Below are 25,429 nucleotides of genomic sequence, written 5' to 3'. Positions count from 1 at the left end.
TGTAGGGATGTCCGGGACTCGGCCCAGCGGTACTGGAAGGACCTCACAGGGTCGTTCAGCAGTGTGAACATCGAAGACAGTTTCATATGAGACGGCACTGCAGGAATTATCCCACCATATCCACTGGTGATAGTTTGTTTGGGATTTTTAATTCAGTCATCGAAACGCCTTCTCTGTTCAAGCACCTTTTTATGGGAGGGAACTAAGTAAAACACTTGCTTTAATCCCCATGAACACTGGTTCTAGTTTTTTAGAGGAAACAGTCACACTTTGTACTCAATCATTTAATACCACCTTCTAAGGAAATCAGTCCCAGACCCCAAGTAGTTATACTAAGTGTTTTAAGTTCCAGACTCAAGAGAGAACATTTATCGTTTTGTTGCTGGCGAACAGGATGCATAAAATTTTATTAAATCGATAAGGCAAATCACTGACTAAAATGAAGTTTAGTGGAAGTTCTCTGTCAGAAGAACGGTTTAACATTTTAATAGTATATGACTACAGTGTAGCACAGTCCATTCTCCTATAAACAATGCTTTAAAGTAATAAATAGAAATATTTAGGCCTTTTTTTTTTTTTTTGCATTGAAGCAAAATTGGGCTCCACAGTAATTGTACTGATGTATGTATTGCCTTCCCACATATTTTAGGATGGTAATTTTTTCTGTGACTTGTTTTCTCTTGTCTTTTATTACATTAACACTTTAGAATGCTCTGAAAAGCCTTCTAAACCAGTGACACTGGTTGGTGCCAGAGGAGGTGAAGTGCATGTTAGTGGTCCTTCCTTGACCCTCTGCTGCACAGTCAGCATCTCCGTGGTCTTAGGCAGCGTGAGGCCAGAGTGAGATGGGGTTCTCCAGCTCTCTGCGCATGCCCCGCGTGAACGTACGAGCCTCCTGCAAACCACGGCCTTTCCTACAGAGAACTCTTGCTCGGATCTGCACTTCTCGAGAACATGAATAATTGCTTGTGGGAGTCTTAGAGTAGAGTCAGCTCTGCCACCGTTTGCTATTCAGGTTTTAGGGTTTAAGATTTTATTTACGTTTAGAAGGGAAGGGAGGGAGAAGAGAGAAACAGCAATGTGCGAGAGATACATTGATCTGTTGCCTCTCACAGGCCCCAACTGGGGACCTGGCCCACAACCCAGGCATGTGCCCTGACTGGGAATCGAACCAGCTACCTTTCAATTGGCAAGCCAGTACCCAATCCACTGAGCCACACCAGCCAGGGCTTGCTTCAGTTTAGTGAGTCACTGCTCCAGGTTATTCAACATCCACTCCTGAAGATTCTTGAAAATTCAGAGAATTAACAGGTAGGCAGAACTGATCTGCTAGAGCAAAATATTAGGGAAGGGTCATATTGTCGGTAAGGATATATGTTTGCTACTGCTAACAATTAATGTTTGCTGTGTGGGGGTCAGCACTCCTCAGGTACTGCATTCATCATTCATCTTTCATGCATTCATTCAGCCTGCACTGTGGCTCTCTGCAGTACGTAGTATTTATCTCCGTTTGATAAACACGGAGAGGACAAGTGGGTTTCCCCGGGTCACACAACTAATAAATAGTGAAGCCAGAATTTGAACCAGGATGTTCTGGCTCCACCATCTGAATTGGAATCAGACTTTTGAGACAGATTGGGTGCCTTAAAAAGGTATCAAATGTTTATGAAAAAAATAAAGCAAAGAATCTTCAATTCCTGACACACAGTTCAGTGTCTTTTCCATTGCAGTTCAGACGCGTCAATGTGTAATGTTTGGATCAACCGTTTTTGGCCCGAGCAATAATCTCTGCAGCAAATTCAGACGGAACGGAAGCAGTGTCCTTCGGGCCTGCACTGCAGAGAGGAATGGGGGCTTTCCCGACTGACCCTAAGGGAAAGACAGCCTGACGCTGAGCTGACCAAATGAAACCCTCCACACAGACCGTTTGGGTAGCCGGTGGACGTGCGGATGTTGTGGTGAGCCTGCTGTTGTTTCATGGTCTGAGGGATGCTCTTTTGTGGTAGCAACTGGCTGGCGTACTGTTTTCCTTGGGTGTGTTAGGAAGGCTTTATGAACTGCAAACTAACTCAGATGAAAACATCTGATCCCTCATAGAATCCCTGAGGAGTTAGCTAGTTGTCAGCACTGGGTGACCTTGAACGCAGAGCCTCGTTTAATGGTCTGCCCTAGCGCTCTGGGCCACCCGGCATGCAGCCTGGCGGAGGTGTGAGAAAGCGTCGGAGGCGGGCCTGGGGCCGCTGCATAGAACTCTGCATCGCAGCCTCTGCAGTTCTCTTGGCGCCACGGTCGTCCTTAAACTCGTCTCCTGAGTACTAGCTGTGCCCTTGCGTTTGGGCCAAGCTCTAGGGGTGCAAGTGCTCAGTTCCCGGGTCAAATCAAAAGCCAAGCTTTCGGTTAAACTTGTCCTGGGTTGTCCATATTTTCCAGTTATGTAATTTTAAACTTTTGGCATCTGCTACTATTTAGACAACAAAATCAATGAAGACATACCCAACAAAAGTTAGCAGAAATCTTGCTAGCATCCAGTCATGTAATGTAGCAGCTTGCCTTGTTTGTTTTTCACGGATACGTGTTCTTGGCTGTAATTTCATGTTGCAGATTTATGCAGTGTTTTCTGTTAGAAACTATCGGTATTTTAGGGTATTCTACAAAAGCATGAATTTCCACATAGCAAGTTTGAGACGCTCTCTTGAGCTTTGTACAGAGATTTTGATCTCCAGAGATGCCGTGTGCAAGGTTTTGACAGTAGTAAGTAATTTGTTTAAGTAAACGACAAGGGATGGAAACCAAGATAGAGAGCACAGAGGAACACTATTAATTTCTAAAAGCTTAAACTGTGAGAGGGTAGCAATTACTTCAGCATGAATAGCAACAGCAAATCACTGTAGGGGAGTTTCACACCCAAAGTCATTCAGTAAAAGGCTTAGTCCTCATAGACTTTTTTGGTCTGGTTTTGTTTGCAGGTATCTCATTAAGTCCCCACTTTAAATGGGCATCATCCTTATTGTCTGCATAGCCTCGGCGGGACTTTGAGGCAGAAGGACTGGATAAGGCATGCTGACCTTGAATTAAACGCCTGTCTTCTGCAGGCAGCCTGCCCAGTTTTTAAAGATTGAGCTTCCAGGCGTGTTCGCTAATTATAGAGCGAGGAAGCCCTAACAGAGGCAGAAATGCTGGGAGGGCATCTCTGACCAGCTCCATGGAAGGCATCCATTTGGGGAGGAGAAAATCACACCAAAGAAAACATCTAGTTCACTTTATAATGTAAATTCTAAAAATTTCATCAGCGATGTGCTGTTGTTCTTGGGTGAAGAGGTGGCTAATCAGAACACATATATTAAGAGCTGTGGTTCGGGGGGAGAGGGGGGTAGTTTCCTGTTCCTGACGTGCCGTATTTAAGCCTGTTTTCTACATGTTTTTGAAAGCAGCTGCCTGGAATTAAGAATGTAGTCTGTAATTTGAGAAGTAACCTATTTAAAGATTTTTAATTTGGGAATTAGAGTTCAAGAACTAATTGGACCATCTTTTTCTTTTATATTATTAGGAAAGGACACTTTATGATGTCCTTTGAAGCACAAAATGTTTGATTTTTAACTTTTTCTTTTGTTCCTTGTGCTTTTGCCATCACAACCAAGAAGCCATTGCCTAATATAAGATCATGAAGATACCCTTTTGTTTTCTTCTAAGAGTTCTGAAGTTTTAGATCTTACACGTAGGCCTGGACCTGTTTCGAGTTAATTTATATGTGGTGTGAAGCAGGAGTCCCATTTCGTTCACTTGCACGGGCGTCCAGTTGTCCCAGATCCATTTCTTAAAAACACTGTTTCTCTCCTGCACCGAACTGCGTTGCCACCCTTGTCAAAGACCCGTTGACCGTAAGTGTATAAGGGTTTGTTTCCGAAGTGAATTCTATTGTTCTGTTCTGTTCTGTTCGTCTGTGTGTCTGTCTGTATGCGGGTCGCACGATTACCGTAGCTCTGTACTAAGTTTTAAAATCAGGAAGTGTGACTCTTCCAGTTTTTTTCAAGATTGTGTGGCAGTTACAGGTCTTTTGAATTTCTAGCATTAACCTGTCAGTTTCTGCAGAGAAGGCAGCAGGGATTTTGATGACGACTGTGGTGACTCTGCAGGTCACTCTGAGGAGTGTTGTCATCCTAACGATGTTAAGTATGCTGATCTGTGAGCAGGGAAGGTGTTTCCTTTAATTTAGGTCTTTAATTTCTTTCAGTAACGTTTTATAGTTTTCAGATACAAAGTGATGTGGTGGTTGTGTTAAATTTATTCCCTAAATATTTTTTGATGAAACTGTAAATGAAATTTTCTTAATTTTATTTTTATGTTGTTCGTTGCTAATATATAGAAATACATGCCCTGGCTGGTGTGACTGAGTGGATTGAGTGCCAGCCTGAGAACCAAAGGGTCGCCAGTTCGATTCCTAGTCAGGGCACATGCTTCGGTTGTGGACCAGGTCCCCAGTAGGGGGCGTGTGAGAGACAACCACACATTGATGTTTCCCTCTTCCTCCCTCCCTCTCTCTCAAAATCATAACAATAATATAGTTGATGTTTGTATATTAATCTTGTACTCAGTAACCTGGCTGAATTTGTTTACTAGTTTTAATAGGATTTTTTAGTAAATTCCTTATGATTTTCTATATACAAGTTTGTGTCATCTGCAAAGAGAGATAATTTTACTTCTTCTTTTCCAGTCTAGTTATCTTTTATTTTATTCATTGATTTTTTTTTCCCTCTAATTGCGCTGGCTAGAACCCCCAGTACAGTGTTTCGTAGAAGTGGCAAGAACGGACATCCTTGCTTTTTTCCTGACCTTCAAGCAAAAGCATTAAATTTTTCACCATTAATGTGCTATTAGCTGTTTTTCATAGATGCCCCTCATCAGGTTGGCAATTTTCCTTATATTCCTAGATGGCTGAGTGTTCTTACATTGAAAGAGTGCTGGATTTCACGTTAACTCTGGCCTCAGATTGAGTTGGGAAGTGTTCCCTTTTCTTCTGTCTTCTGGAACAGTTTGTGAAGAATTGTTATCGATTCTTGTTTAAATATTTGGTAGAATTCACCAAAATCATCTGATCATAGCCTTTTTTCTGTGTGGGTGGTTTTTAAATTACTAATTCATTCTCTCTTCTCTCATTCTCATTATAAATCTGTTCAGATTTTTAAAGTTCTTCTTGAGTCAGTTTTGGTAGTTTGTGTCCTTGGATGAATTTGTCCATTTCATCTCAGTTGTCTGATTCGTTGGTGTACAGCTGTTCACAGGGCTACTTATAATTCTTTTTATTTCTTAAGATAAGTAGAAATATTTATTCATAAATTTCTAAGTAGTAAATAGTTAACTTTAATCTCTCAAGGGAATGAACCCTTAAATTTGGGGGCCTTTTTAGGGATAAGAATACAAAGAAACAGAAAAGCAAAAAATTATTGAGTCCCTTACTGTTATTGCTAACAGCAAGTAAGCCACATCAACATTAATTAATATTGAGACAGTGCCTTGGGGAAAAAAATGATGTTAGGAATGAATAGCGTTTTGCTGTTCAACACTGTCCAGAGAAATACCTCTGGGTTAAGAAAGCCTTTTCCTCTCAACTTGTGGGCTTCCTTGACCTTGAGCAGAAACCCCTGACCTAATTGTCCAACTTTCCATCTGAGCGTGGAGCTACCACCACCACTTGCAAAGCACCAGGTACTCGTTTTTCATTGTTGTGCCTCAGCAGTTCCTTAGAAACCTTATGTAGGTCAGATCTCATCATTCTGACCTCTCCAAAGTGCTGGCCAAATTTGGGGTGGTGCTCTTTTCCCTTGTTTTTAAGTTTCTCTCTTTTTACAGACTGCCCAATTATAAAACGGGTCAGAAAACGCCCTTTTATTTTTTAGAATGTGAAGTCTTGACTGCAGGGGAATTTCCAACTAAAATAGTACCGTATGCACCCAGGCGACACGCAGGCGTTCTAAGCTTGAGAGAGACAGTTTTCCTTTGTGAAAGTGTAGGGAGCGAAAGATTTCTGCGCTGAGGATCCCCACTCTGGCCAAGTGCATTCCCATCCTAACCCTCTTTTTACCCTTTGGCCAAAGACACTGCTCGTGTATAATTTTTCTTTTTCATGAAAACCTCTCTATCTCTTAATAAAACATTTAAGTTCCCATTATAGACATTTATTATAAAAGCACTTTGGGGAGGCTACTTACTGCTCAACTAAAAGAGAAATTGTTAAAATTAAGTGATGTGAGACATTAAATGGAAGTAAATGTTGAATCTACTAAGAGTTTAAAATGTCGTAGCCAGTGTTTTATCGTAGATGTTGTAGACAAATCATAGATATACATACATCTATATCTACATCTTTTTGGTCGATATTCTGTATTTTGAAAGAGAAGTCCACGTGTAAAAAGAGAAAGGTCACTAACAGAGCTGTCAGCATCCAGAACAAAACAAATGTTAAAGCCTGCAGAGCTATCGGGAAGGAAATCAGCGGTGCACAGCCCAAATTACTGGTGGCGAACACTGTAAATGATGGGATTTCTCAAATGGAAAAGGCAATTGAAGTCCTGGAAGGTGGCTGCCAAGAATACCACTCGCTGGGAAACGACCGGCAGGATGTTTGCAGACTAGAGGGTCACCTTGCATTTTCTCCCTGCTGAACACCAGTAGAAGGTGGCAGGAGAGCAAGAAGCCAGAGCAGCGTCTCTTCTGTTGAGAGGAGGCAAGGACTAGATCGTTCTCTTTGGTCCTCCTTTTTATTTTAAAAATGCTCAAACCCACAAGAAGCAGCTGGAAGAAGAGTACGATCTGTACACTCTCGCCCAAGTTCACCAGTAGAAACCATACTTGCTTTCTTTTACCCGCTCCTGCCCCAAGTTCAGGCTGTGGAAATGCAGGGGCCAAATAGAATGAGATGGAGGGGAGACCTGGATTCTTACACTAACCTTTGCAGTGCATGTTACAAGTTTTATCCCCGTGTTTATGTTTTTATCTTGTTTCTGTGGTTTTACACAGTAAAAAGTTGTAAATGTTTATGTTGAGTATCTGTTGTTTTCAGCTAAAATTCTAGGTTTTGCTTCACTCAGATTGGCTCTTCCCATCTTAAGCATTTTTTAATCTATTTTATTTCTTCTCTTTGATTCTATGTAGACACTCTAGAATTTTTAGATATATGTATTTTTATGCATAATCAATTTTGTCAACAGGTTTTTAATAATTTGTCCCTTATCATTAGTTGAAAACGCCATCTTTATCACATACCAGATTGCACACAAGGACTTGTTTCTGTAATGGTACCAAGAACGCAGGTGGTGGGTGAAGTTTTGAAGTCACTTAACAGGACTTTTATATCTACTTTTTTCCAACCCAGCCCGGTTTAGCTGTGAGGATTTATGCTCTGAGCCTTAGATAATGTGCTTGGACACACAGGGGGACCTCCATTTTGACCCGGGGAGAAATCCCACTTGGGGTGGGGCCCATGCAGAGGCACAGAGACGGGATGAAGTGGGTCCCTGTCGTGGAGCTTCAGAGGTGTGAGGAAAAATGCCAAAAAGTGGGCTCAGAGTGGGGAGCAGCAGCTTCTCGTCATGTGGAGTTGAGCTGTAAACGAACAGATGTTCTGATCTTTCCTTTTCCCCTTAGTATTGGATGAACGAGTACACCTCTCCCATTGGAATCGGCGTTTTTCATTCCGGAATCGAAGTGTATGGCAGAGGTACGTGCGCACGCAGCCTAAGTACGCTTTCCCAAGGGGTTCTCCTCTGAAGGGGCTGCAAGTCCTAACTACCGCTCTTCCTGTTCATTTAACTGCTTCCGTAACTTCCTGCAGAAAAGCAGATCATCACTTTCCCACATTTATTTATACCATATTTTGGAAAAATGCCTGAAGTTGAATGTATTTGGGGAGAAAGTACCAAAGTATATGGATGTACGTTTACTTAGTTATCTTTTATTCTGATTCTGTGTCTTTAAAAAAACATTTTGCTTCGGAGATTGTTATACTCTTAGAGTTTTGCTCTAATATGTACTGGAGTTCCTAAGAAACCTTGCACTTGGAAAAATAATATGATTAAAAACAGTCATTGTGGCTGGAGAAGGGTTGGTGCTAGAGAGTGTCAAACTTGAAATACCAATTTCCTGAGGGAATTTCAGTCATTTGCTTTTGTAGACCTGGGAGTGTATAGTTCAAACACTTAAAAACATCAGAGCCCATCCTGCCCTTGATTACATCTAGCCTTTGGCTGGAGAACGATGGCCTCTGTCATTCACTAACTCAGCTCTTCGTATGCTCTGTTGCCCTTTGTTACAATGAACGTGATGGAGCCGCTCACACCCAGCACCCTGCTTTCAGCAGCTCTTGGTTCTGAGTCCCACTCTTGGTGAAGACAACTCAGTCCTGATCGAGTTGTAAGCAGTAATGGTGTGTGCCAAACAGGTCACACTGCCAATTTCATCGGGGTTATAACAACACGTTATTTTGAATCATAAACGCACCCTGTAGCAGAGATGCCTTCAATTGCTTCGTGGAGGCAGGATTTGTGACCTCATGGAATATGTTACTGCCATTTACTCAGTTACCCCTGAAGACGACACAGCAGCTTTAGCGATGACAAAGAAGAGGCTCGTTTACGTAAATGTATCACGTGGTGTTTTTCACATCCCCTTTTTATACTGCACAGTGTTGGGTGCTTCTAGGTGTGGTGGTGTTGCATGTTACGTGTGGGCTCTAAAGATCTGCTGTTTAGACTCCGTTTTACTTGAAAGGCTGCACCTACCAAATACTTCCAACGAAGCAGCGGGGCTCCTGCTGAAAGTTTCCATGGTTGGAGCATTGCCGCCGGTGGGATTACAGGGTGGGGTTTGCTCACTTATTAGACTCAGCCTCTGCCAAAGTTGTGTGCATTCCTTTTCATCCGAATCTGTGTGGTGTGTTACTACTATTTTAAAGTGCCACCGAGTTTTGAACCACGTGACCATGCTCCTGGGAGGTAGATGAGAGCGTGTGGCATTTTCTCCACTTCCCTGATGAAGAAGCCAAAGCTCAAACCTGCTAGAAGTCACACTGCTAATAATTAATACAACTAGGAGTTGAACCCAAGGGTTCCTATATACTGGTCCCTTGCTCTTTTATCTGCCTGATCGTTGCTGCCTTTCATAAAATGATTTAGGAATAAACTAGAAGCATAGTTCAAAATGTGTCCATATAAGCTTGGCAAAGCTAGGGCAAAACACAGGGAGGGGCAGGAGCAGGTTACAGCTGTTCGCATGGAAACTAGTACGAGAATGAGTAAATAATAACACAAGAACACACCCCGGGTTTAATGTGCTCACCACTGTACGCCCATTTGTGTCCCGTCCCGGGTATGTCTGAAAGTGAATGATGCCGCTTGAATGGGAGAATAAACAGCTTTATGGCTTTCCTTACTGTAACTGACAGTTAAAAGTCCCAATACAGCCTTTCCATAGCCATCCTGATTATCTACAGTGTTTTGTAAGATTCTATCACTAAAAATGTTTAATGCATATTTCAAAATCGGATGTTAGACACCTTTTTATTACCTACATCACTGCTTTTTCTGGAAGGTGTGAATTAAAAGTAAATTTAGTATATATCTGTTCTTTCCCTAAGAACAGATATGCTTTGTCCTAAGACCTTTTAATATTCAGTAAATTTTAAGTGATGAGATTAATTTAAACATTTGTTTGGAATTATTTAAATAAGCCCATTAAGATTTGCCACTGGAATATCCAAGTATCCCATATCAGACCTGTAGACAGAAGTCTTAGTTTCGGGGGAGAGTTGGTACCTGCTGAGCCTGGGTGGACCTTCCCTGTAGTACAGGGGGCTCCGTCCCAGCTGAAGGTTCACGGGGGAGAGCATGTAGGAGCAGGTGTACATATTAATTTGGCAGTTTATTTTTTCTTTTTAACTTTTGTTTATTGAACTTAGAGGGGGAGAGAGAGAGACATCGATTTGCCACTCACACATTCATTGGTTGATTCTTGTATGTTCCCTGCCGGGGTTTCGAACCCTCGACCTTGGAGTATCAGGGCAACGCTCCAGCCACATCACTACCTGGCCAGGGCAGTTTATTTTTTCTTGAATGGGGGATGGAATTCAGTTTTTCAGGTTTGCTAATGTTTCAAAGAAAAACCAGTTCAGCCCAGGAACTATGGAAATTCATTGTTATTAGACATATTTTCCAGTAAAGTACGAGTTTGAAATTTGATCACTTGAATTTAGAAAATGGCCAGGTGCTGAACTGACCACTGACTTAGATTGGCAGGGCAGGTGGGCAGAGAGACGGTATTTACGTTCGAGTGTTAGTCACTCTCCAGTCACCAGTAAAAACAAAGTCAGCGTCCCATCCCTCGACCCTCGGAGTGTCTCCCACTGTTAGAGGCTCCGGGCCTTTGGCACCACCTCTTCTGGGCAAGTAATGGCTAAATGAGATGTCTGTGACAGCACGAACAAGCGGGAAAACTTTCAGGTGGTATCGTCGTTATCCTCATCATTTATTAAAGCTAACTCAGCAGTCTGGTTAAATTTTGTGTAATACTAAAAATCATGAGTTTTCTCTTTTCAGAATTTGCTTATGGTGGCCATCCTTACCCCTTTTCTGGAATATTTGAAATTTCCCCAGGAAATGCTTCTGAACTAGGAGAAACATTTAAATTTAAGTAAGTAGGGAGGATAATTTTTATTACACTGTTTTAGGTGCCACGGCTTGTTTTCAGGCGTATAGAACTCGTCCTGTAAGTTAAAATCTAGGAAGTTAAACTGTCTTTTTAACGTTGCTCTAGTTGCTGACGTTTCATTTTACAGTCACGTCTGTCTCAACTGTTGTGTGAAGATGGGAGTGGGCCCGATAAAGTGCCTGAAATAACCTAGGCCCTTGCTTTTATGCAAGACCCATGTAAAAGGTATTCTATGTGCTTTACAAACGTTTTACCTCGTATAACTCAGGTTCTGCTTTAGAAAACCTTCCTGTCTCTGATCATTGCTACCCCTCACTCCTGTTTGGGGGAGGTGGAGGAAAGTTTTATTGCAACGTACCTAACAGCATTATTAAAAATCTCTTCATTTTCCCAGTGAAAGGGACACTGTTGATAAATTCCAGTTAATTAAACAGTTGATTAGCTGAGAATCTTTTGTAAAGGCACCTGTATTACATGTATCGATGAACCTAAAGCGTGTGGATTTGAGTGTGTTCTGGAGCCTTGTGAGTAGTAAACGGCACTGAAAATCTGAATGCTGATAAACGAATTTCCATTCCTTAATTAAGGTTTGTATTTAAAGTAATGTTTAGAACCTTAGTTTCAAGGAGCTTCAAAGAAACTTTGGGGCTTATAATAGTTAACTTACCAAAAATAGTGAAAAATAGTGAAAGGAGGTTATAGCATCGAAACTCAGTAGAGGGCCACTCGTGTTCATCACTCCTGTGTCCGTGGTTCCCTTAGCCCCGCGATTTTTGTTGCCGGTTGTTAACACGCGCTTGACTATTGAGTCGGGGCACTGACCTCTTCCCCGTAGACTGTCAAAGGAAAAAACGACAACAGCCAACCCAACAATAGCTACCAGCTCTACAAAAGCGCATTTTGGGTGTGCCGCAGTTTTACCGATGAGTTTCTGTGTGCCCGGAGATGGACAGGGTGGGAAATGGCTGCCTCAGCCTGTCGGCGATTTGGCGGGTTTGCCCACAGGAACGCTGCTCCGGGCCGTCCTGAGTCCGCCCCTCAGGTCTCCCGGAGTCACCACAACTAGATAGAAGAGTTTTCTGAGGATTTGCAGCTTTCTCAGTTGCCTTACTGGATCCGACTAAAATTCTCCATAGTTGTGAATAATGTCTATTACGTTTCCAGGGTAGTAGTTGGGTGAGGGAGTTGCCTTGGGGGTGGGTTTTATTTTTCCCCCCAAGAGAATCTGGCCAGCTATCGATGGCAAGTGTAATGAAACGAGAATAGTGGCCCCACGGACCTGGTCTTCTAATAGTGTCGCTACTTACACAGTAGTTGTAAGAACAGCTGTGATGTTGCATCTTTAATGTAAGGATAAATTGTTCTATAAAGAAAATGACTTTCACATTTGAATTATTGAGAAGTGGTGTGCTTAAAAGTTTACTGCAGAAAAATAGAAACTAAAATAATTAGCATTTTTAAAGTATCTCATTTCCCTTTAGTTTTGTTACAGTAACCCTGCTTTGTTACCTCTTGAGTCATGATATTCCTGGAAATAAGCGAAGCTTAAACATGCGTTTTATAAATATCTAAACCTCACACAGCTGTGTTTTCTTCTTTCTTTTCTTTAAGAGAAGCTGTTGTTTTAGGGAGCACCGACTTCCTAGAAGATGATATAGAGAAAATTGTAGAAGAACTGGGAAAAGAATACAAAGGCAATGCCTATCATTTAATGCACAAAAACTGCAATCACTTTTCTTCAGCTTTATCAGAGGTAAGTTAATTTTTATCCTAGAAGTTCTTCAAGTAAATAATATTTACTAGTATGCTCACTGTCGCACCACTGTTAGTCGATTCCTTTTTTTCTGGGGCTTTGTGGTGTACAAGATACGGTGTTCATTTCTCTGTCTTGCATGAACGGCCTTTCTAGAGTCGGTGGCATCAGAGTCGGCGCAGCTTTAAACTGATGATGTCCACGCCTCTGCTGGGGGTAGAGAGTGAACACAAATGCCTGTCTCTTCTCATTCTCATTCATTTTATCACAACCCGAAACGTTCACTTCAGAGATGCCTGAGAGACTTCTGCTTTCTAGCCACTCATATTTCTCATACCCCAAATTTTAGTTGCCAACTTGAAATTTTTTTCCAGGCCCTTGCTCATGAATAAGTAATTCATTTCTCCTGTCTTGAAATTCAATTCTGCCAGCTTATCACACAGGCACTTACTTGCCTTCCCAATTCTTGAGTCCCAAGCAGAAGACCAAAACTAGATCAGAATTACAGGACCTTGGAAAAGAAAATGGAAGGAAGAGAGCAAAAGATTGTCAAGTAAGGTCTAGAGAAGTAAATAGCGCTGAGACAGCTTCCTGGCTTCCGGAGCCCGCGCAGCTGGGGCAGCGGCAGCAGCAGGTGCTGCAGGAGCTATAGGGGGAAAGGCGGGCGTGCACTGCTGTCTCAGTGACCTGCCCGCAGGGAGCTGAGCCCCCTGGCCCTTGGCACCTCCTGGCAGCTTCCCCGGCACAGCTCTCAGACAGGACTCGGGCAGACCTTTGCCTTGCTTCCCAAAGCATGTTTGAGGCCCATCGGCACCAGGTAGGACTCGGTGAGGTGTGTGTGCGTCGCCTGCGCCCCACTGCAGACACACTGGTCCCTGGGCGCTTCCCCGACGGGAAAGGTGGAGAAGCACTGCCAGTCTGGGGGTACCCTGCAACCGGAGAGGTGGCCTGGGGGACGTTCGAGGGAGAAGGAGGGTGCTTCAGGGCTCACATTTGTACGGAGTGCAAACCCAGGTGGCCATCGATCACCGCACTCTGTTGTAGGCTAATCAAGGCCCTGCCCCGGGGGTTGAGATGACGCGAAGCACAGGGATACATGGAGGAAGGGAGATTGCCGAAGGAAATCAGGACTCAGGAAGTGGAGTGGAGGAAATGCCTGCTCAGCAGTCAGCAGTGTCTATCCCGTAAACCCGACGTTCGTGGTCACACTTCTGGGGTTGACCTTCAACAGTGCAGTTATCCCGTAATGTGTCTTGGGTGAAAATGTAATACTTGTCTGTCTGTGTGTTTTGAGTAGACCGATAGGAATGGTATCACGTAAGGTCAGTAGCCACTAGGGCATAAGGCTAAACCTTTCAGGAGAAAAGTTAACATTGCTTCATCACAGCTGTCAGCTTATTTACATGTTAGCTACTTCAGGGACATAAGATACTTTGAAACCTCTTTCCTGAGTCATCAGCTAAGAAGAGATGGTGCTTATCCATCCCGTGGTCATAATCTTTGACGTGGTTAGAGGCACAATTGCCAGAGGGACAGTGGCACACGGACTCAGTGAAGCCCAGAGTGGGCTACAGGAGGAAAGAGAGTAACAGGTGAAGTGAGTCCTGTGAAGGGCCCAGTTCTTACTGTCTGAAGTAGGAGAAGGGGTCCACCTAGGGGGGATCCCTACTGACCCTCATTTCTGCGTCTGTGGTCCCTAGTAGAGGCTTCACCAGGGTCCCAGAGCCAGCCAGGTCTCATCTGGGCAGATGCTTCTTTCCGGGCCAGTGCGAGTTCCTTGGGATACCTGGGCCAAGGACAGAAGCGACAGGGTAGAATGAGCACCAGGAAAAATGGGGCGATGGAGACTGGAGGGAGGTGGAAAGAGTGTGAGAAAGGAGAATTCAGACAGGAAAGTACCCCAGACTGACTGCTCCTATGGCCTGGAGTGCCCGTTACTCCGACACCACCTGTATTTACAAGTCTTTTCCGCCCTGGTGCTCAAAGTACTTGCACGCGTGTCTCAAAGCAGCTGCAAGGATCAAAGACAGGAAGGATCCAAGTGGAATTAGCTCAGTTTTCCAGATGTGAAAAGCAAGCGACCTGATAAGGTTCTTCAAAAAGGAAGGGATGGAGCTGATGGTAGGGACCCCAGGCTGCCAAGTTAGGGAACTGCTCATTACCAGAGGCCTGAAGTCACATCGCCAAAGGCTAGTGTGCAGTGGCTTTTCCGCACATCCTTCCCCCTCCCCTCCCCTCTCCTTCCCACCCTCCACTCCTCCTTGGCAGTGGACGGATCACCTTAACCTCTTCCCTAATAGAACACTTTTCCTCCTCCAGATTCTCTGTGGGAAAGAGATTCCTCGCTGGATCAATCGTCTTGCCTACTTCAGCTCCTGTATCCCCTTCCTGCAGAGCTGCCTCCCAAAGGAGTGGCTCACTCCCGCGGCGCTGCAGTCCAGCGTGAGCCAGGAGCTCCAGGAAGAGCTGGAGGAGGCAGAGGACGCCGTGGCCAGCGCTGCAGCAGGCCCCAGGCCCGGGCGCCACACCAAACTCTGACTGTCTGCAAAGTCGCATATTCAGAACTGTTTCTGGCAGTTGAGTATCACTAGCAGAAAATAAAAGAGTAAGCGTCCTTTGGATATTTTGTAAGCGAAGATGGCTTTCCCCACAAATACCAGTTTTTCAGCTCAGGATTATATTTGTAATCAAATCACTCGGCGCAGGAGGGAGAACTTTGTATGAAGCTGCCCTCTGTTTTTTTTTAGCCCACTTGTACATTTGGATTTACTTCTGTTTTATACAAGCCCTGCTAAGTTCCGTTTACAGTATTTTGTATCGCTGTTTACAAATCTCGCATGGACTCCTGCCGCCGTGAACGAAGAGGATCTTCATGTCTTCAGACGTTAGGCGGGTGATCTTTGAACACTTCTGATGGTTGCCAGAGTTACGGCATAAACAATAGGCACACAAAAAAGTACTTAGGTGGTTGTCGTCATCTTCACCTGCTTAAGAATTGTCTTTTAGTTTGTGTTTGTTTCTGTTAAGGTTTTGGCACCAGGATGCAGAGAGGCGAAGGAGCACACTCACAGCCGGAGGGCCTGGGACCCTGTGGTGCTGGGCGGTGGCCCCACTCGGGGCCTGGTTCCTCTCGGCACCCCACTCCCTCCCTCCAGGAGCAGCACACCCCTCGACGGCGCCCGTCATTCCAAACACCCGTCCCCCTAGGCAGGTGGGCGTACGTTCCTGTGTCCATCTGGCTTTGATGCCTCTGATTCTGTCGTGAGGATGTTTTTCGTTAGATACTCTTGCTAGTAACTGACCAGTGGTTTTGCACACGTGTTGGGGGACTTCATTTCTGCTTGAATACACACTGATGCTCCCTGCACAGGAGCTGGTTGATGGGGTAGGAACGTCCTAAGTGGTAGCCTTCTGAGTAGCAGGATGGGTTGACATTCAGCTGCTCTTCACTGTTCGGGCTACTTTTTATACGAGACCTTGAAAACTAGTCTAAAGTAACACACTCCAAAAAGGCAATTGTTTGATACTTTAAACATTTTATGTACCATATCAGAAATAGCACGTGGAGTTTGTTAGTCTGTTATGGGAGTAGTTTCACCTCGTAATAGAAAGGCTAGTCTCATTGATCTCTTGTGTAAAAATCACGTTTCCTCTCCTAAAATTCATCTTTTTCTGTTCTCTCAGATGTATGTCTCTTACATAACATAACTCTAAGGTTGGAATTGTCACCACAGATACGTCCCCATTAGCAAGGAATCTGTCTGCTCGAGTCTATTCCCAGTTGGACCATTGGATGTAAGAGTCAAGTCATTACATGTCCAATTCACTTTTTCTGCCTTAAGAATGAATGTCCTGCGTAAAATACTGGATGCAGTGTGTAAATTATCCGAGGCAGTGACTTCAGCTTTGATATGTATTGTTAGTTTTAAGTCGTCTACTTTTATTTAAACCTCTAGGTTGGATTGTTAGCGCTGTTTCTCTTTGTAAAGATACATAACTTTTAGTAAACTACATTTTTAACTTTTCCATAAGCTGATTTTTGACTCATTTTATCAACTTAAGCACACCTTGTTCATTGGGAATATAAACCTTGAGTTACAAGTGTTGACCTGAGGAAAACGAAGCCACTGGACCTAATTGTGCTTTGACTGTCCTGTTTCCGGAGAGGAAAGCCTGGCACGTGATCCTCAGCCCTTGGGGGGCGGCGCGCTGGCGTTGAGAGACGTGAGAGGGAGAAGAAAGAATGTGTGACCTTCATGGGAAGTTGACTCGGTTCAGGTCTAACGTGAGGTTAGAATAAAACCTGAAGAGTCTAGCAGTTGATCTGTTCACTCAAAGAAGAGTCCCTTCACCCAACCCAGGTTAGTGAAAAGCATTTGATGCGGTTTGCTTAGGATTTTTTTTAAAAATAATGTGGTAGATTACAGTTTTTTCTAATGCATTCACACATACAATGACCTACACCCAGGCCGCTGACCGGGGAGGAGTGGCCGTCCATTAGACACTTTTGGGGGGAAAGCTGCGACATCCGATGGTTTATCTGGAACCCAGCACCTCAGCACACGAAGGACCTTCTGGTGTTTTGTTGTATTTACTGTAATCTGCAGCATTTGCAGTTTACAGGTGGTATAAAGGGTCCTCGTGGAAATAAACTGTGGCCCAAGGCAATTACCATAGTTAACAATGAGCAGGTAAAATTCTGGACTTGAGACTGATTACAACCTAATTGTACTTACGGTTGAGAAATAAATATCTTTAAGTAATCTTATCTTACGTAAATCAGTTCCTTCCCCACAGTTCAAAACTGAGAGTGGGTTTCATCCCCTAGCACTCAGCCAGCTTCCCCTTGCCCTCGGAGGAGAATCTTGCTCTCAGCCTGATCTCTGTTAAGAAGAGTCTGGTCCTTGAGATACACGTGATGCGAGGCGTCAGACGCTCTCTTTGTAGTAACCAAGCGAAGCATATTTCTCGTGGTGGGCTGGACAGTAATGCAGCGTTAGGGGGTTAGACGCTACTGGTTTCCACTGTTTCAAATGCTCTTGGGGTTTTTTTTCCAACACTAAGAAGGGGGCATGGGCTTCGGGCAGTGTGGCCTGTGGCGTCGGGAAGGCGGTGACGCTCTGACCCACAGCAGCAGGCACAGTACCTTCACCAGCACTTGCACAGAGCAGGCCGCGTGGGGTTCAGCCGACCACAGCATCGTGTGCATGCGGCACGTCAGCCCTGCGGCGACTGGCTGCGGCACTCTGTCCACGGCTCCTTTCCGTCCCCAGATGGGCAGAAACGTATTCGCTGCTTCGGGGTTCGAATCTGGGTGTCTGGCCGTGGCTCTGTCTGTCGGATACTCTGCAGTTCTGATGCACACTCCGTTTTCTTTCCCTGATCCCGTTTAAAAGACTAGGGTTGTGTTCTGCAAGCTGGCCGTGGTGCCGTCGTACCCGCTCCCTTCAGTATGGCCTTAGAGTGCAGCTCCATTGCTAGACTTGCGTCGTCTGCTGCCACTGCGAGCACGCCTTCGCTGTTGGACAGGTGTCACAGCTGATCTTCACGAACCTGAGGGCAATTTCTTGTGAAGCCGAATGCAAATGTACTGTCATTCATAGTGTTTATATAAAAAGTACAGGAATCTCCACTTTTGCTACATTGATACAGCATCAGGCTATCATGTAGACGACATTGAAATACATCAGTTTATTAAAAATACTTTTGTAAGAAAAGTTTGAAGAGTGCTTTCTGACTCCAGGAAAGGACAACTGTCCTGTTGCTTGTGTCGGGAGTGGGAGGTGGTTTTTCAAACTGGACATGCCCATCCGCTCTGCAGAGACTTGCCCGGCCCACTCCCTCCAGTGTTTATTTCTCTTGTTGTCACAGGCGCTCCTCTTGAGCTCAAGTCCAAAGGCCAACTCCTTAGCTGCCTGGGAGAGCATGACCACACCCCCTCAGAGGCGGGGGTAGGGCTGCGATGGGGGAGAATGCCTTCTCCCATCCTGAAGCAACAATCCGGGAACCTGGGTGACTGGGCCCCTCCTTTCCTACAGACCTTTCCACTTGGGCCTGACACCTCCAACCTGAGCCCCCCTTCCTGTTCCGGTGGTCTCCTGTGCTCTGTCAACGTCTGTCCACTCTCCTACGTAGGGATGATCTCGCCTCAAGAACAGGAACAAAAGGGGACTCCCCCCCTTCTCAACAGGTCCCTAATATTGATAGATTATAAGTTGGTCGCAAATTCAGATCTGACCTGGTCCTGACTGCAGAAGGGATGTCAGATACACTGAGGGACAGTAGGTTTTTTCCTCCATCATTATCTGCTCCGGAGGCTCACCCTATCGTCCAGGTAGTGGCCCTCAAAGTTTGCAGAAGTCAGTTCTAATAAAGGTTGCTGGCTTCGTGCATTACTTTTCAAGAGGTAAACCAGTGGCCTTACTTCCTTATAGGCACTAACTGACCTCTGAACCCAGAGGACCGCCCAGCCTGGTTGGTGAGGGAAAGGCAGAGGCTGAAGACCCACCCCGGAGACTCCAGGATTCCCCAGCCTTCGTGCTTGTCCTCCAGATCTAGTTTTGCAAACTCCCTGCGTCCCGTCCCACCCACCAGCCTTGGTTCTAAAGTTGCATCACACAAAAGAGGAAAGTAGAGTTCACTCACACTGATGGGTAAAGACCTTGGCATCCCGCTTGCGTATCTCCTCGTTTTTTAATCCCCGGATCATTGCACAGATTGGGACCCAAAACCACTGTGGCTCCCACACTCTTCCTGGGGGTGTTTAAGAACAGACAGTCTGGTCCGGAGGGAAGGGCAGAGGACAGCCAGTTTACTTCTCTAAAAACACGTAGATGCTGAGGTTCAAATGCGTATCACCAGCCACCCCCCGGTCCATGTCCTTTCCCTCACAAGGGGCTGGGGCTATGTTCATTTCTTGCCTTTGGTAAACAAAACAAAACTGGCTCCCAGGGACCGGGCCAGGTGGGACCTCGCAGCCTAGGTGGCGCCCTGTGCGCGCTCTAGCACCAGCAGCGGGACCTCCTCCAGCGGCTTGGGCCTCCGCCTCCATGCGGCCAGCCCCCGCAGCAGCCCCCGCAGGCTCGCAGCCACCAGGCCCGGCCACACGTGCTGGGCCTTCATCCGGCGTGGGGCCCAGGCCGCGCGCCGCTGCAACAGCTGCCACCAGCACCAGCAGCCCGAGCTGGAGTCACCATCGCTGCTCCCCACACGCAGCCCGGCCGCAGGGGGCTCCCCGAGCTTCGGGCCACCCCGTGTCAGGCACACCACTGTCCCCAGCAGCTCGAGGTGGCCGCCAGGCCCTGCGTCCGCCATGGGCAGCCCACACGTCTCCCCGAGCGCTCGGGGCGGGGGCCGCAGCCCAAGTCTGAGTCCCAGGGTCCCACGGGCCAGACCACTTTGCCCACTCGGCGGAGGCCTCCCTCCAGGACACGAAGTCGCTCCCTTTTAGTCCTGGAGCCCCTTTCTGCCCCCTCCCCGGCGATGCGCCTCCGGCCTAACCACAGGTGCAGGTTGCCAAGGAAAGGGGAATGGTGACCTCACAATGTGGAGCGGAGCGCATCCTCCCCTCCCCGCAAGGAGTATGGAGGGCAGACCCCCACCCCAGCTACTGAGGAGACACCAGAAGCCAGAGTCCGAAGTAACTCCCCAGACCACCGATAAATCAGCCATGTCCCTGATGAGTGGTTTTCGGACAGGACCTCCAACAGGTGACAAGCAGGTGGCTCAGTTCCAACCCGGCATTAACTCTTACGCTACGCATCTGCCCCCTGGATCTACAAACACAGGATCAGGGCTCTGGTTTGGTTCCAGGCTGTGGGCCCTGGAGGCTTCGGTTTGTGGCCTGGTTTCGGGTATTTGTATTTTTCTGCCAGTGGGGAACCAGAGTTTCTGCATCGGGCCTCACCCAAAGGCTTCCTCCTTGTAGGATTATGATTGACTTTTTTTGCAATTTTTTTTTTCTGATCACAAACGAGATTTGGGTGGGGAAAAAAAATTTTTTAATACAAAAAAGAAAGAAGCCATCTTTCATCCTGCTTCTTTATATACTTTTTTGCACCTGTCAATTTTCTCAAATTCAAGTAAGGAAAAGTTAAAAATCACAGTATCTGCCATGGGTCACGCGTATTTATGTGCTAAGTACTTCGCCTAAGATTTTGCATAATTTTTTTTGTAGCCCACTGACAAGAAAGTCTGTCCGCTTTGGAACTGTGGCTCTGACATCCACTAGCTTTACCTGTGGACAAGTTACTTAACCTCTCAGCGCCTTAGTTTATTCTCCTGTGAAACTGAGATGGTAACGGTCCTACCTCTGGGGGTGGTGTTGGGAGTTACGTGAGATAATACATACAAGACAGCACGTGCTGACCAGACACGCAGCAAGTATGCAGTGAGTAAATCGTCATCCCACAACCCTCACAGCTCAAAGGAAGGAAAACTCCCATTTTGCAGACTGAGAAAACTAAAGCCTGAAGAGGTAAAATCGTTGATCTGAGATGGTGTAGCTTATAAGTTAAGGAGACACGGTTTGAACCCCCAAATCTTTGAACCCCGGGATACTGAATGACGATGCTGCTGTTGAGCTTTCAACTAATCACACTACCGGTGTAGTATCCCTTCTTCTGGACCAGCCTCCAAAATGCCCCTGGTCACAATAGTGAGGGGTCAGCATTTAATATCGGTGTAGCCTCCAGGTGGAAAAACAGGAGAGGAAAAAAGCCAGCTATTCAGTCCTTGTTTCTAGCAACTTCTTAAATTTCTAATGGTCTGCGTGTGAGTCTTTCAGTCTCCATCACCCTGAGCACACCCTAGGTGGCCTTCATCTGCCCCCACCCCGGCCTGACTGCACGGAGCGGTCCACCCGCCCCCCCCCCAGGCCATTCCCCTTTAAGAACAGCTTTCGGTCATATTTGTCCCACCCCCCTCCCCACAGCTGCCTCCTCCCTGGACTCAGGCTGTCTGTGCTTCCTGCCTCCGGGGCCAAAGCATCAAGTGCAAGGTAAGACCTGACTGGCAGGCTCTGCCGGAAAGGAATGACAAGCCCCCAGCGGGGCATTATTCACAGGGACAGTGCCAGGGAGAGCAGCCAAAGATGCCAGCTCCCCGCAGCCTGGGCACAGAGACAAAGTGGGCCAGGTGACTGCCACCGAATGGGGGGACACCCTCTTGCTGAGGAGCTCATGTGGCTAGGTGATAGCCTGCCATGGTGCCCTCCATGGGGGAAGGACAAGGCAGAAAGTCTCAGGCATCATCACCCAACAGGTGATGAGACACCGTGTCACCACAGGCTGGCAGGACGGCAGGAGGCCAGTGGAGGTGGCCTCAAGCTCCTCACACACCTCCCAGGCCCTCATGTTCTGGGAGGCTTCCAGGGTGCTCTGCCAAGATTTAGATTCAGCCACGCATTGCGAGCCTGGCCCCGGTGGCCTGTGTGATGTGTTCTAGGTCCCCGGGCCACCGTGACAGAGCCACTTCGCTGCACAAACCAGCATGTGTGCTTCCTGAGCTGTTTTCTGGCTGCTGTGAGCTGAATTGTGTCCCACACCCCAAAATCTACAATTTGAAGACCTCACCCCTAGAACCTCAGAATGGGACTGTATTTGAAGATAGGGTCCAAAAAGGAATTAAGTTAAAATGAGGTCACGAGGGTGGGCCTTAACCCAATATGACTGGTGTCCTGAGAAGAGATTAGGACCCAGACACAGATGGTAAAAAGCCGCCAAAGAGAGAGGCCTCAGAAACAACCAAGCCAGCTGATACCCTTGATCTTGGACTTTCAGCCTCCAGAACTGTGAGAAAATCCATTTCTGGTGTGTACGCCCCGGTCTGGTGTGTTGTTATGGCAGCCCTAGCAGACAAATCCAGAGGCAGACAGGCCTTGCCTCCCATTTTATTTTGCCTCAGAGCCCTCTGATTCCCAGGTCACTCCCTTCTCAAGACGCGAGGAGGCACTTGCTTGGCCTCCCAGTGCGCAGGCTCCTCTGCGCAAAGGTCCCCTTAATGCAACCCCTGCAAGGCCTGGGCATCTGCGCCTGCTCTCGGCCCCCCAGTGTCCCCAGTCTTCAGACACACCTCAGCCTGGCTGGCAGATTAGAGTTTTCAGACCGCTGTCACCCAGCAGCTGGTCTGTCCTAGGGGACCCTGAGTCCAGGGTGGCCAGATAAAATGCAGGACACCCAGTTAAATTTGAATTTCAGAGAAGCAAGAAACGACACTGTTTAAACTGCTTCATTCCCATCTCTGCTTGGTTGGAAGACAGCTGGCCAAGGGCTGTGTTTATTTTGGCAATTTTGTCTTAAGTAAGGAAAACCCCAAAATTTGTTTCAGCCAACAAATTCCTTATTTGACACCCAACCCCCAATGCAGCCTCAAAAGAAAACATTTGGGTGGGCGGTTAGTGTTGCTTCTGACTCCGTGGCTTAGGCAATGGCCGTGCGATGTGCGGGCCAGGTGACTGTATTTCTGAGACTTTCCAGCCTGTGGAGGCGTGGGGACATGGCGGTCCTCTCCCTCTTTTGCACGTGGTGACGTGTCTGCCCAGCTTGGGAGGAGCATGTCCTCAAGTTGCTCTGCTCTCCCAGAGGGAGGCCCAGGGAGCTGGAATTGGGTGCTTGTCCCACTCACCGCCCCCTTCTGTAATAACTGCTTCAGCCCCTGACCCCGGTATTAAATGACCTTCCTCCTCCCAGGCCACACAGGCTGGGACCCAAAGTGCATCTGAGAAAAGGTCTCACCCAGGGCCTGGAATTGGGAAAGGGCTTTGCAGGCGGAGTGTTTGGGTGCGGGACCTGGAAAGCCACGGGGATTTGGGGGTGCGGGCACCATCATGCGTAGGAGAACATGGGTATAAATGGGGAGGGATCTAGCCCGTCAAGGTACTCAAAACCCTTTCAAGCAAGAAATACTCATTCCGTTGGACAGATGAAGATTTTTCAGGACACGGGATGCTATTTCCCAAGGTCAGACAGTAACTCGCTAGAAAACCGGGCTGGAATTTGGATTTCCCAAATCCAAAGTCAGCTCACATCCCGCGAACAGGACGCGCGGTCTCCCTAGGAATGCCACGTACCGCTTCGATTACCCAGATAACAGGAATTCAAAATGCCTGACAGTGCTGGGCGCCAGGCAGCAAGATAACCTGAAAATCTAGGGGGGTTATCAGAACAGCAGCGTTCAGCAGAACATTGCCAGCCCCAGACTGCTGCACCTGAAGATCTTCCAAACTGTGTATATTTTAGGTGGTGAATGTTATTTTCAGCTCTGTTTTTAGCTTTCCAGTTCTATGAAAGTATTTGTAAAGGCAGAAACACTCTGGGACAGACTCCATTAAGTGTGAACTGCTCACCTAGCATCTCTGAGACAGAAACACTACAATTTCTCAGGTTGTACCTTTTTTGGAGGGTGATACAAATAGATTTTTACATTTTTACTTTTTCCTAGTAGAATACTTAACACTTTGTAACTGGAACATTCCTCAAGGTCTGTCAATGAAATCATTAACACTTAAGTTTTTCTTCAGGCATGAAGTTGTTGAGAAGTCTGAAAAACCAGGCTTTGGTGTTCCTCGATATCCTAATTTAAAATCTGTGGCCAGAAGGGCATTCACAACAAAGTACCAAGTTGGTGGCTTCAATGTCTACAAGGAATGCATCTCAATCATATCTCCACACAACGTGACAGGACCATCCCACAAGTGGGCGAGTCATCTGGAGTCCCCTTAAACTCGGCGTGGCCCAGCCTTCCCCTGTCACCTTCCACTCCAGCAACATGAACACAACTGAGGGAGACAACCTGTCTACAGAAGCCAGCCCTCTCGGAGTCAAGATTCAGGGAAAGGAAAACTGCAGTAAGGAGGCTACCGCAGGGGCCAAAGCAGTGGGGGATGGGAGGGTGGGACTACGGGATGTTTGCCCCAGCCAGGGTAGGGTCTGAGAAGTGTGGCTCTTCCAACACAAGGCGCCTTCCCGCAGGCCAGGGCTACTTCCCCGCGACCACGCGTCTAGGATAATGGCTTTACGCCACCCACTGAAGATTTATGTCCTTGGAGGTGAGAAGGGAGCCAGCTCAGGAGCAGAGAACACAGCCAGGGACTTCTCCAAGCAGCCAGCTGGCTCCCTTCTCACCATCATTTCTAATCCCCGGGCGCTCTCCTGGGTCTGATGAGGGAGATGAGGGGCCCGATCTCCCAGCCACTGGTCACCAGGGACCTTGGAGAAACTGACCCCCAACAAGGGGTCAGAGCCTGTCCCCAGACCGAGGCCCAGCACAGAGACTGAAACCCGCAGAAGCAGCTGCGGGGGAGCAAGGGGCTTGTTTTCAAGCCCTGGCTCTACCCCGACCAGGCAGAGGTTTCAGCGCTTTCCTGGGCCTGGGTTTCTTCCTTCGTGAAACAGGGATGATTGTGATGTCATCTTCAGAAGTGTGAGAATTATGAAAGTACTTTGTCCAGTGCAGTAATGAGGAAACGGAGGCTCATGGTACTATATCAGCACCCAGCACATGGTCCTTTATGGAGAAAGTACTTAAAAGGAGGATTCGTATGATTATTTCCAAATATGCTGATCCTCACCTTCCCCACCCCCCTACCTGCAGCAGACCTCGAAATGAAAGAAAATGAAAATCACCAAGTGCAAGGGGAGGAAGAGTGACCTCTGACCTCTAGTGGGGGCTGGAGATTCAGGACAGTCTTTGAGATGTGTGGAAGTGAAGGGACCACGTGTCAGCTTTCTACAGTCATCTGATGCTTTCTTTCCTTAAAAAAAATATATATATATCTAATCAGGCTTAGTTTCCAGGCAACCATGTTCGTGGAGCCCCATGTTGTGGCATTTCTTTGATGCGTGAATCATACTCACGGCAAACTTCGGCAACTCCCTGCAAAGAGCGCAGCTTACACCCAAACTGGAGAGAACTCAGAGGGATTGCTTGACCTCTTTGTGCCACGGACTTGTATGGCAGCCCGTGAAATTGATGGACCTC

The 25,429-nt window shown here is 46.8% G+C and overlaps 1 protein-coding gene across 4 annotated transcripts in view; it reads left to right on the top strand.

Moving 5' to 3' along the window:
- Positions 1–16,476, top strand: part of DESI2 (desumoylating isopeptidase 2) — a 30,212-nt gene extending 13,736 nt beyond the window's left edge. The window contains exons 2-6 of one of the 4 annotated variants that reach the window (XM_053912700.2): positions 1,731–1,958; positions 7,642–7,714; positions 10,587–10,680; positions 12,310–12,451; positions 14,771–16,476. In XM_053912700.2, the coding sequence (XP_053768675.1) occupies positions 1,905–1,958; positions 7,642–7,714; positions 10,587–10,680; positions 12,310–12,451; positions 14,771–14,989 (582 nt within the window). In that variant the 5' untranslated portion in view covers positions 1,731–1,904 and the 3' untranslated portion in view covers positions 14,990–16,476. The remainder of the gene's footprint in view (positions 1–1,730; positions 1,959–7,641; positions 7,715–10,586; positions 10,681–12,309; positions 12,452–14,770) is intronic. The other 3 variants (XM_053912701.2, XM_024575958.4, XM_053912702.2) reach the window with 3 other exon arrangements.
- Positions 16,477–25,429: the final 8,953 nt, after the last annotated feature.

This window comes from Desmodus rotundus, chromosome 10, assembly GCF_022682495.2.
Source record: "Desmodus rotundus isolate HL8 chromosome 10, HLdesRot8A.1, whole genome shotgun sequence".
Lineage (NCBI taxonomy): Eukaryota > Metazoa > Chordata > Mammalia > Chiroptera > Phyllostomidae > Desmodus > Desmodus rotundus.
This window is presented reverse-complemented; position numbering and strand designations above follow the sequence as displayed.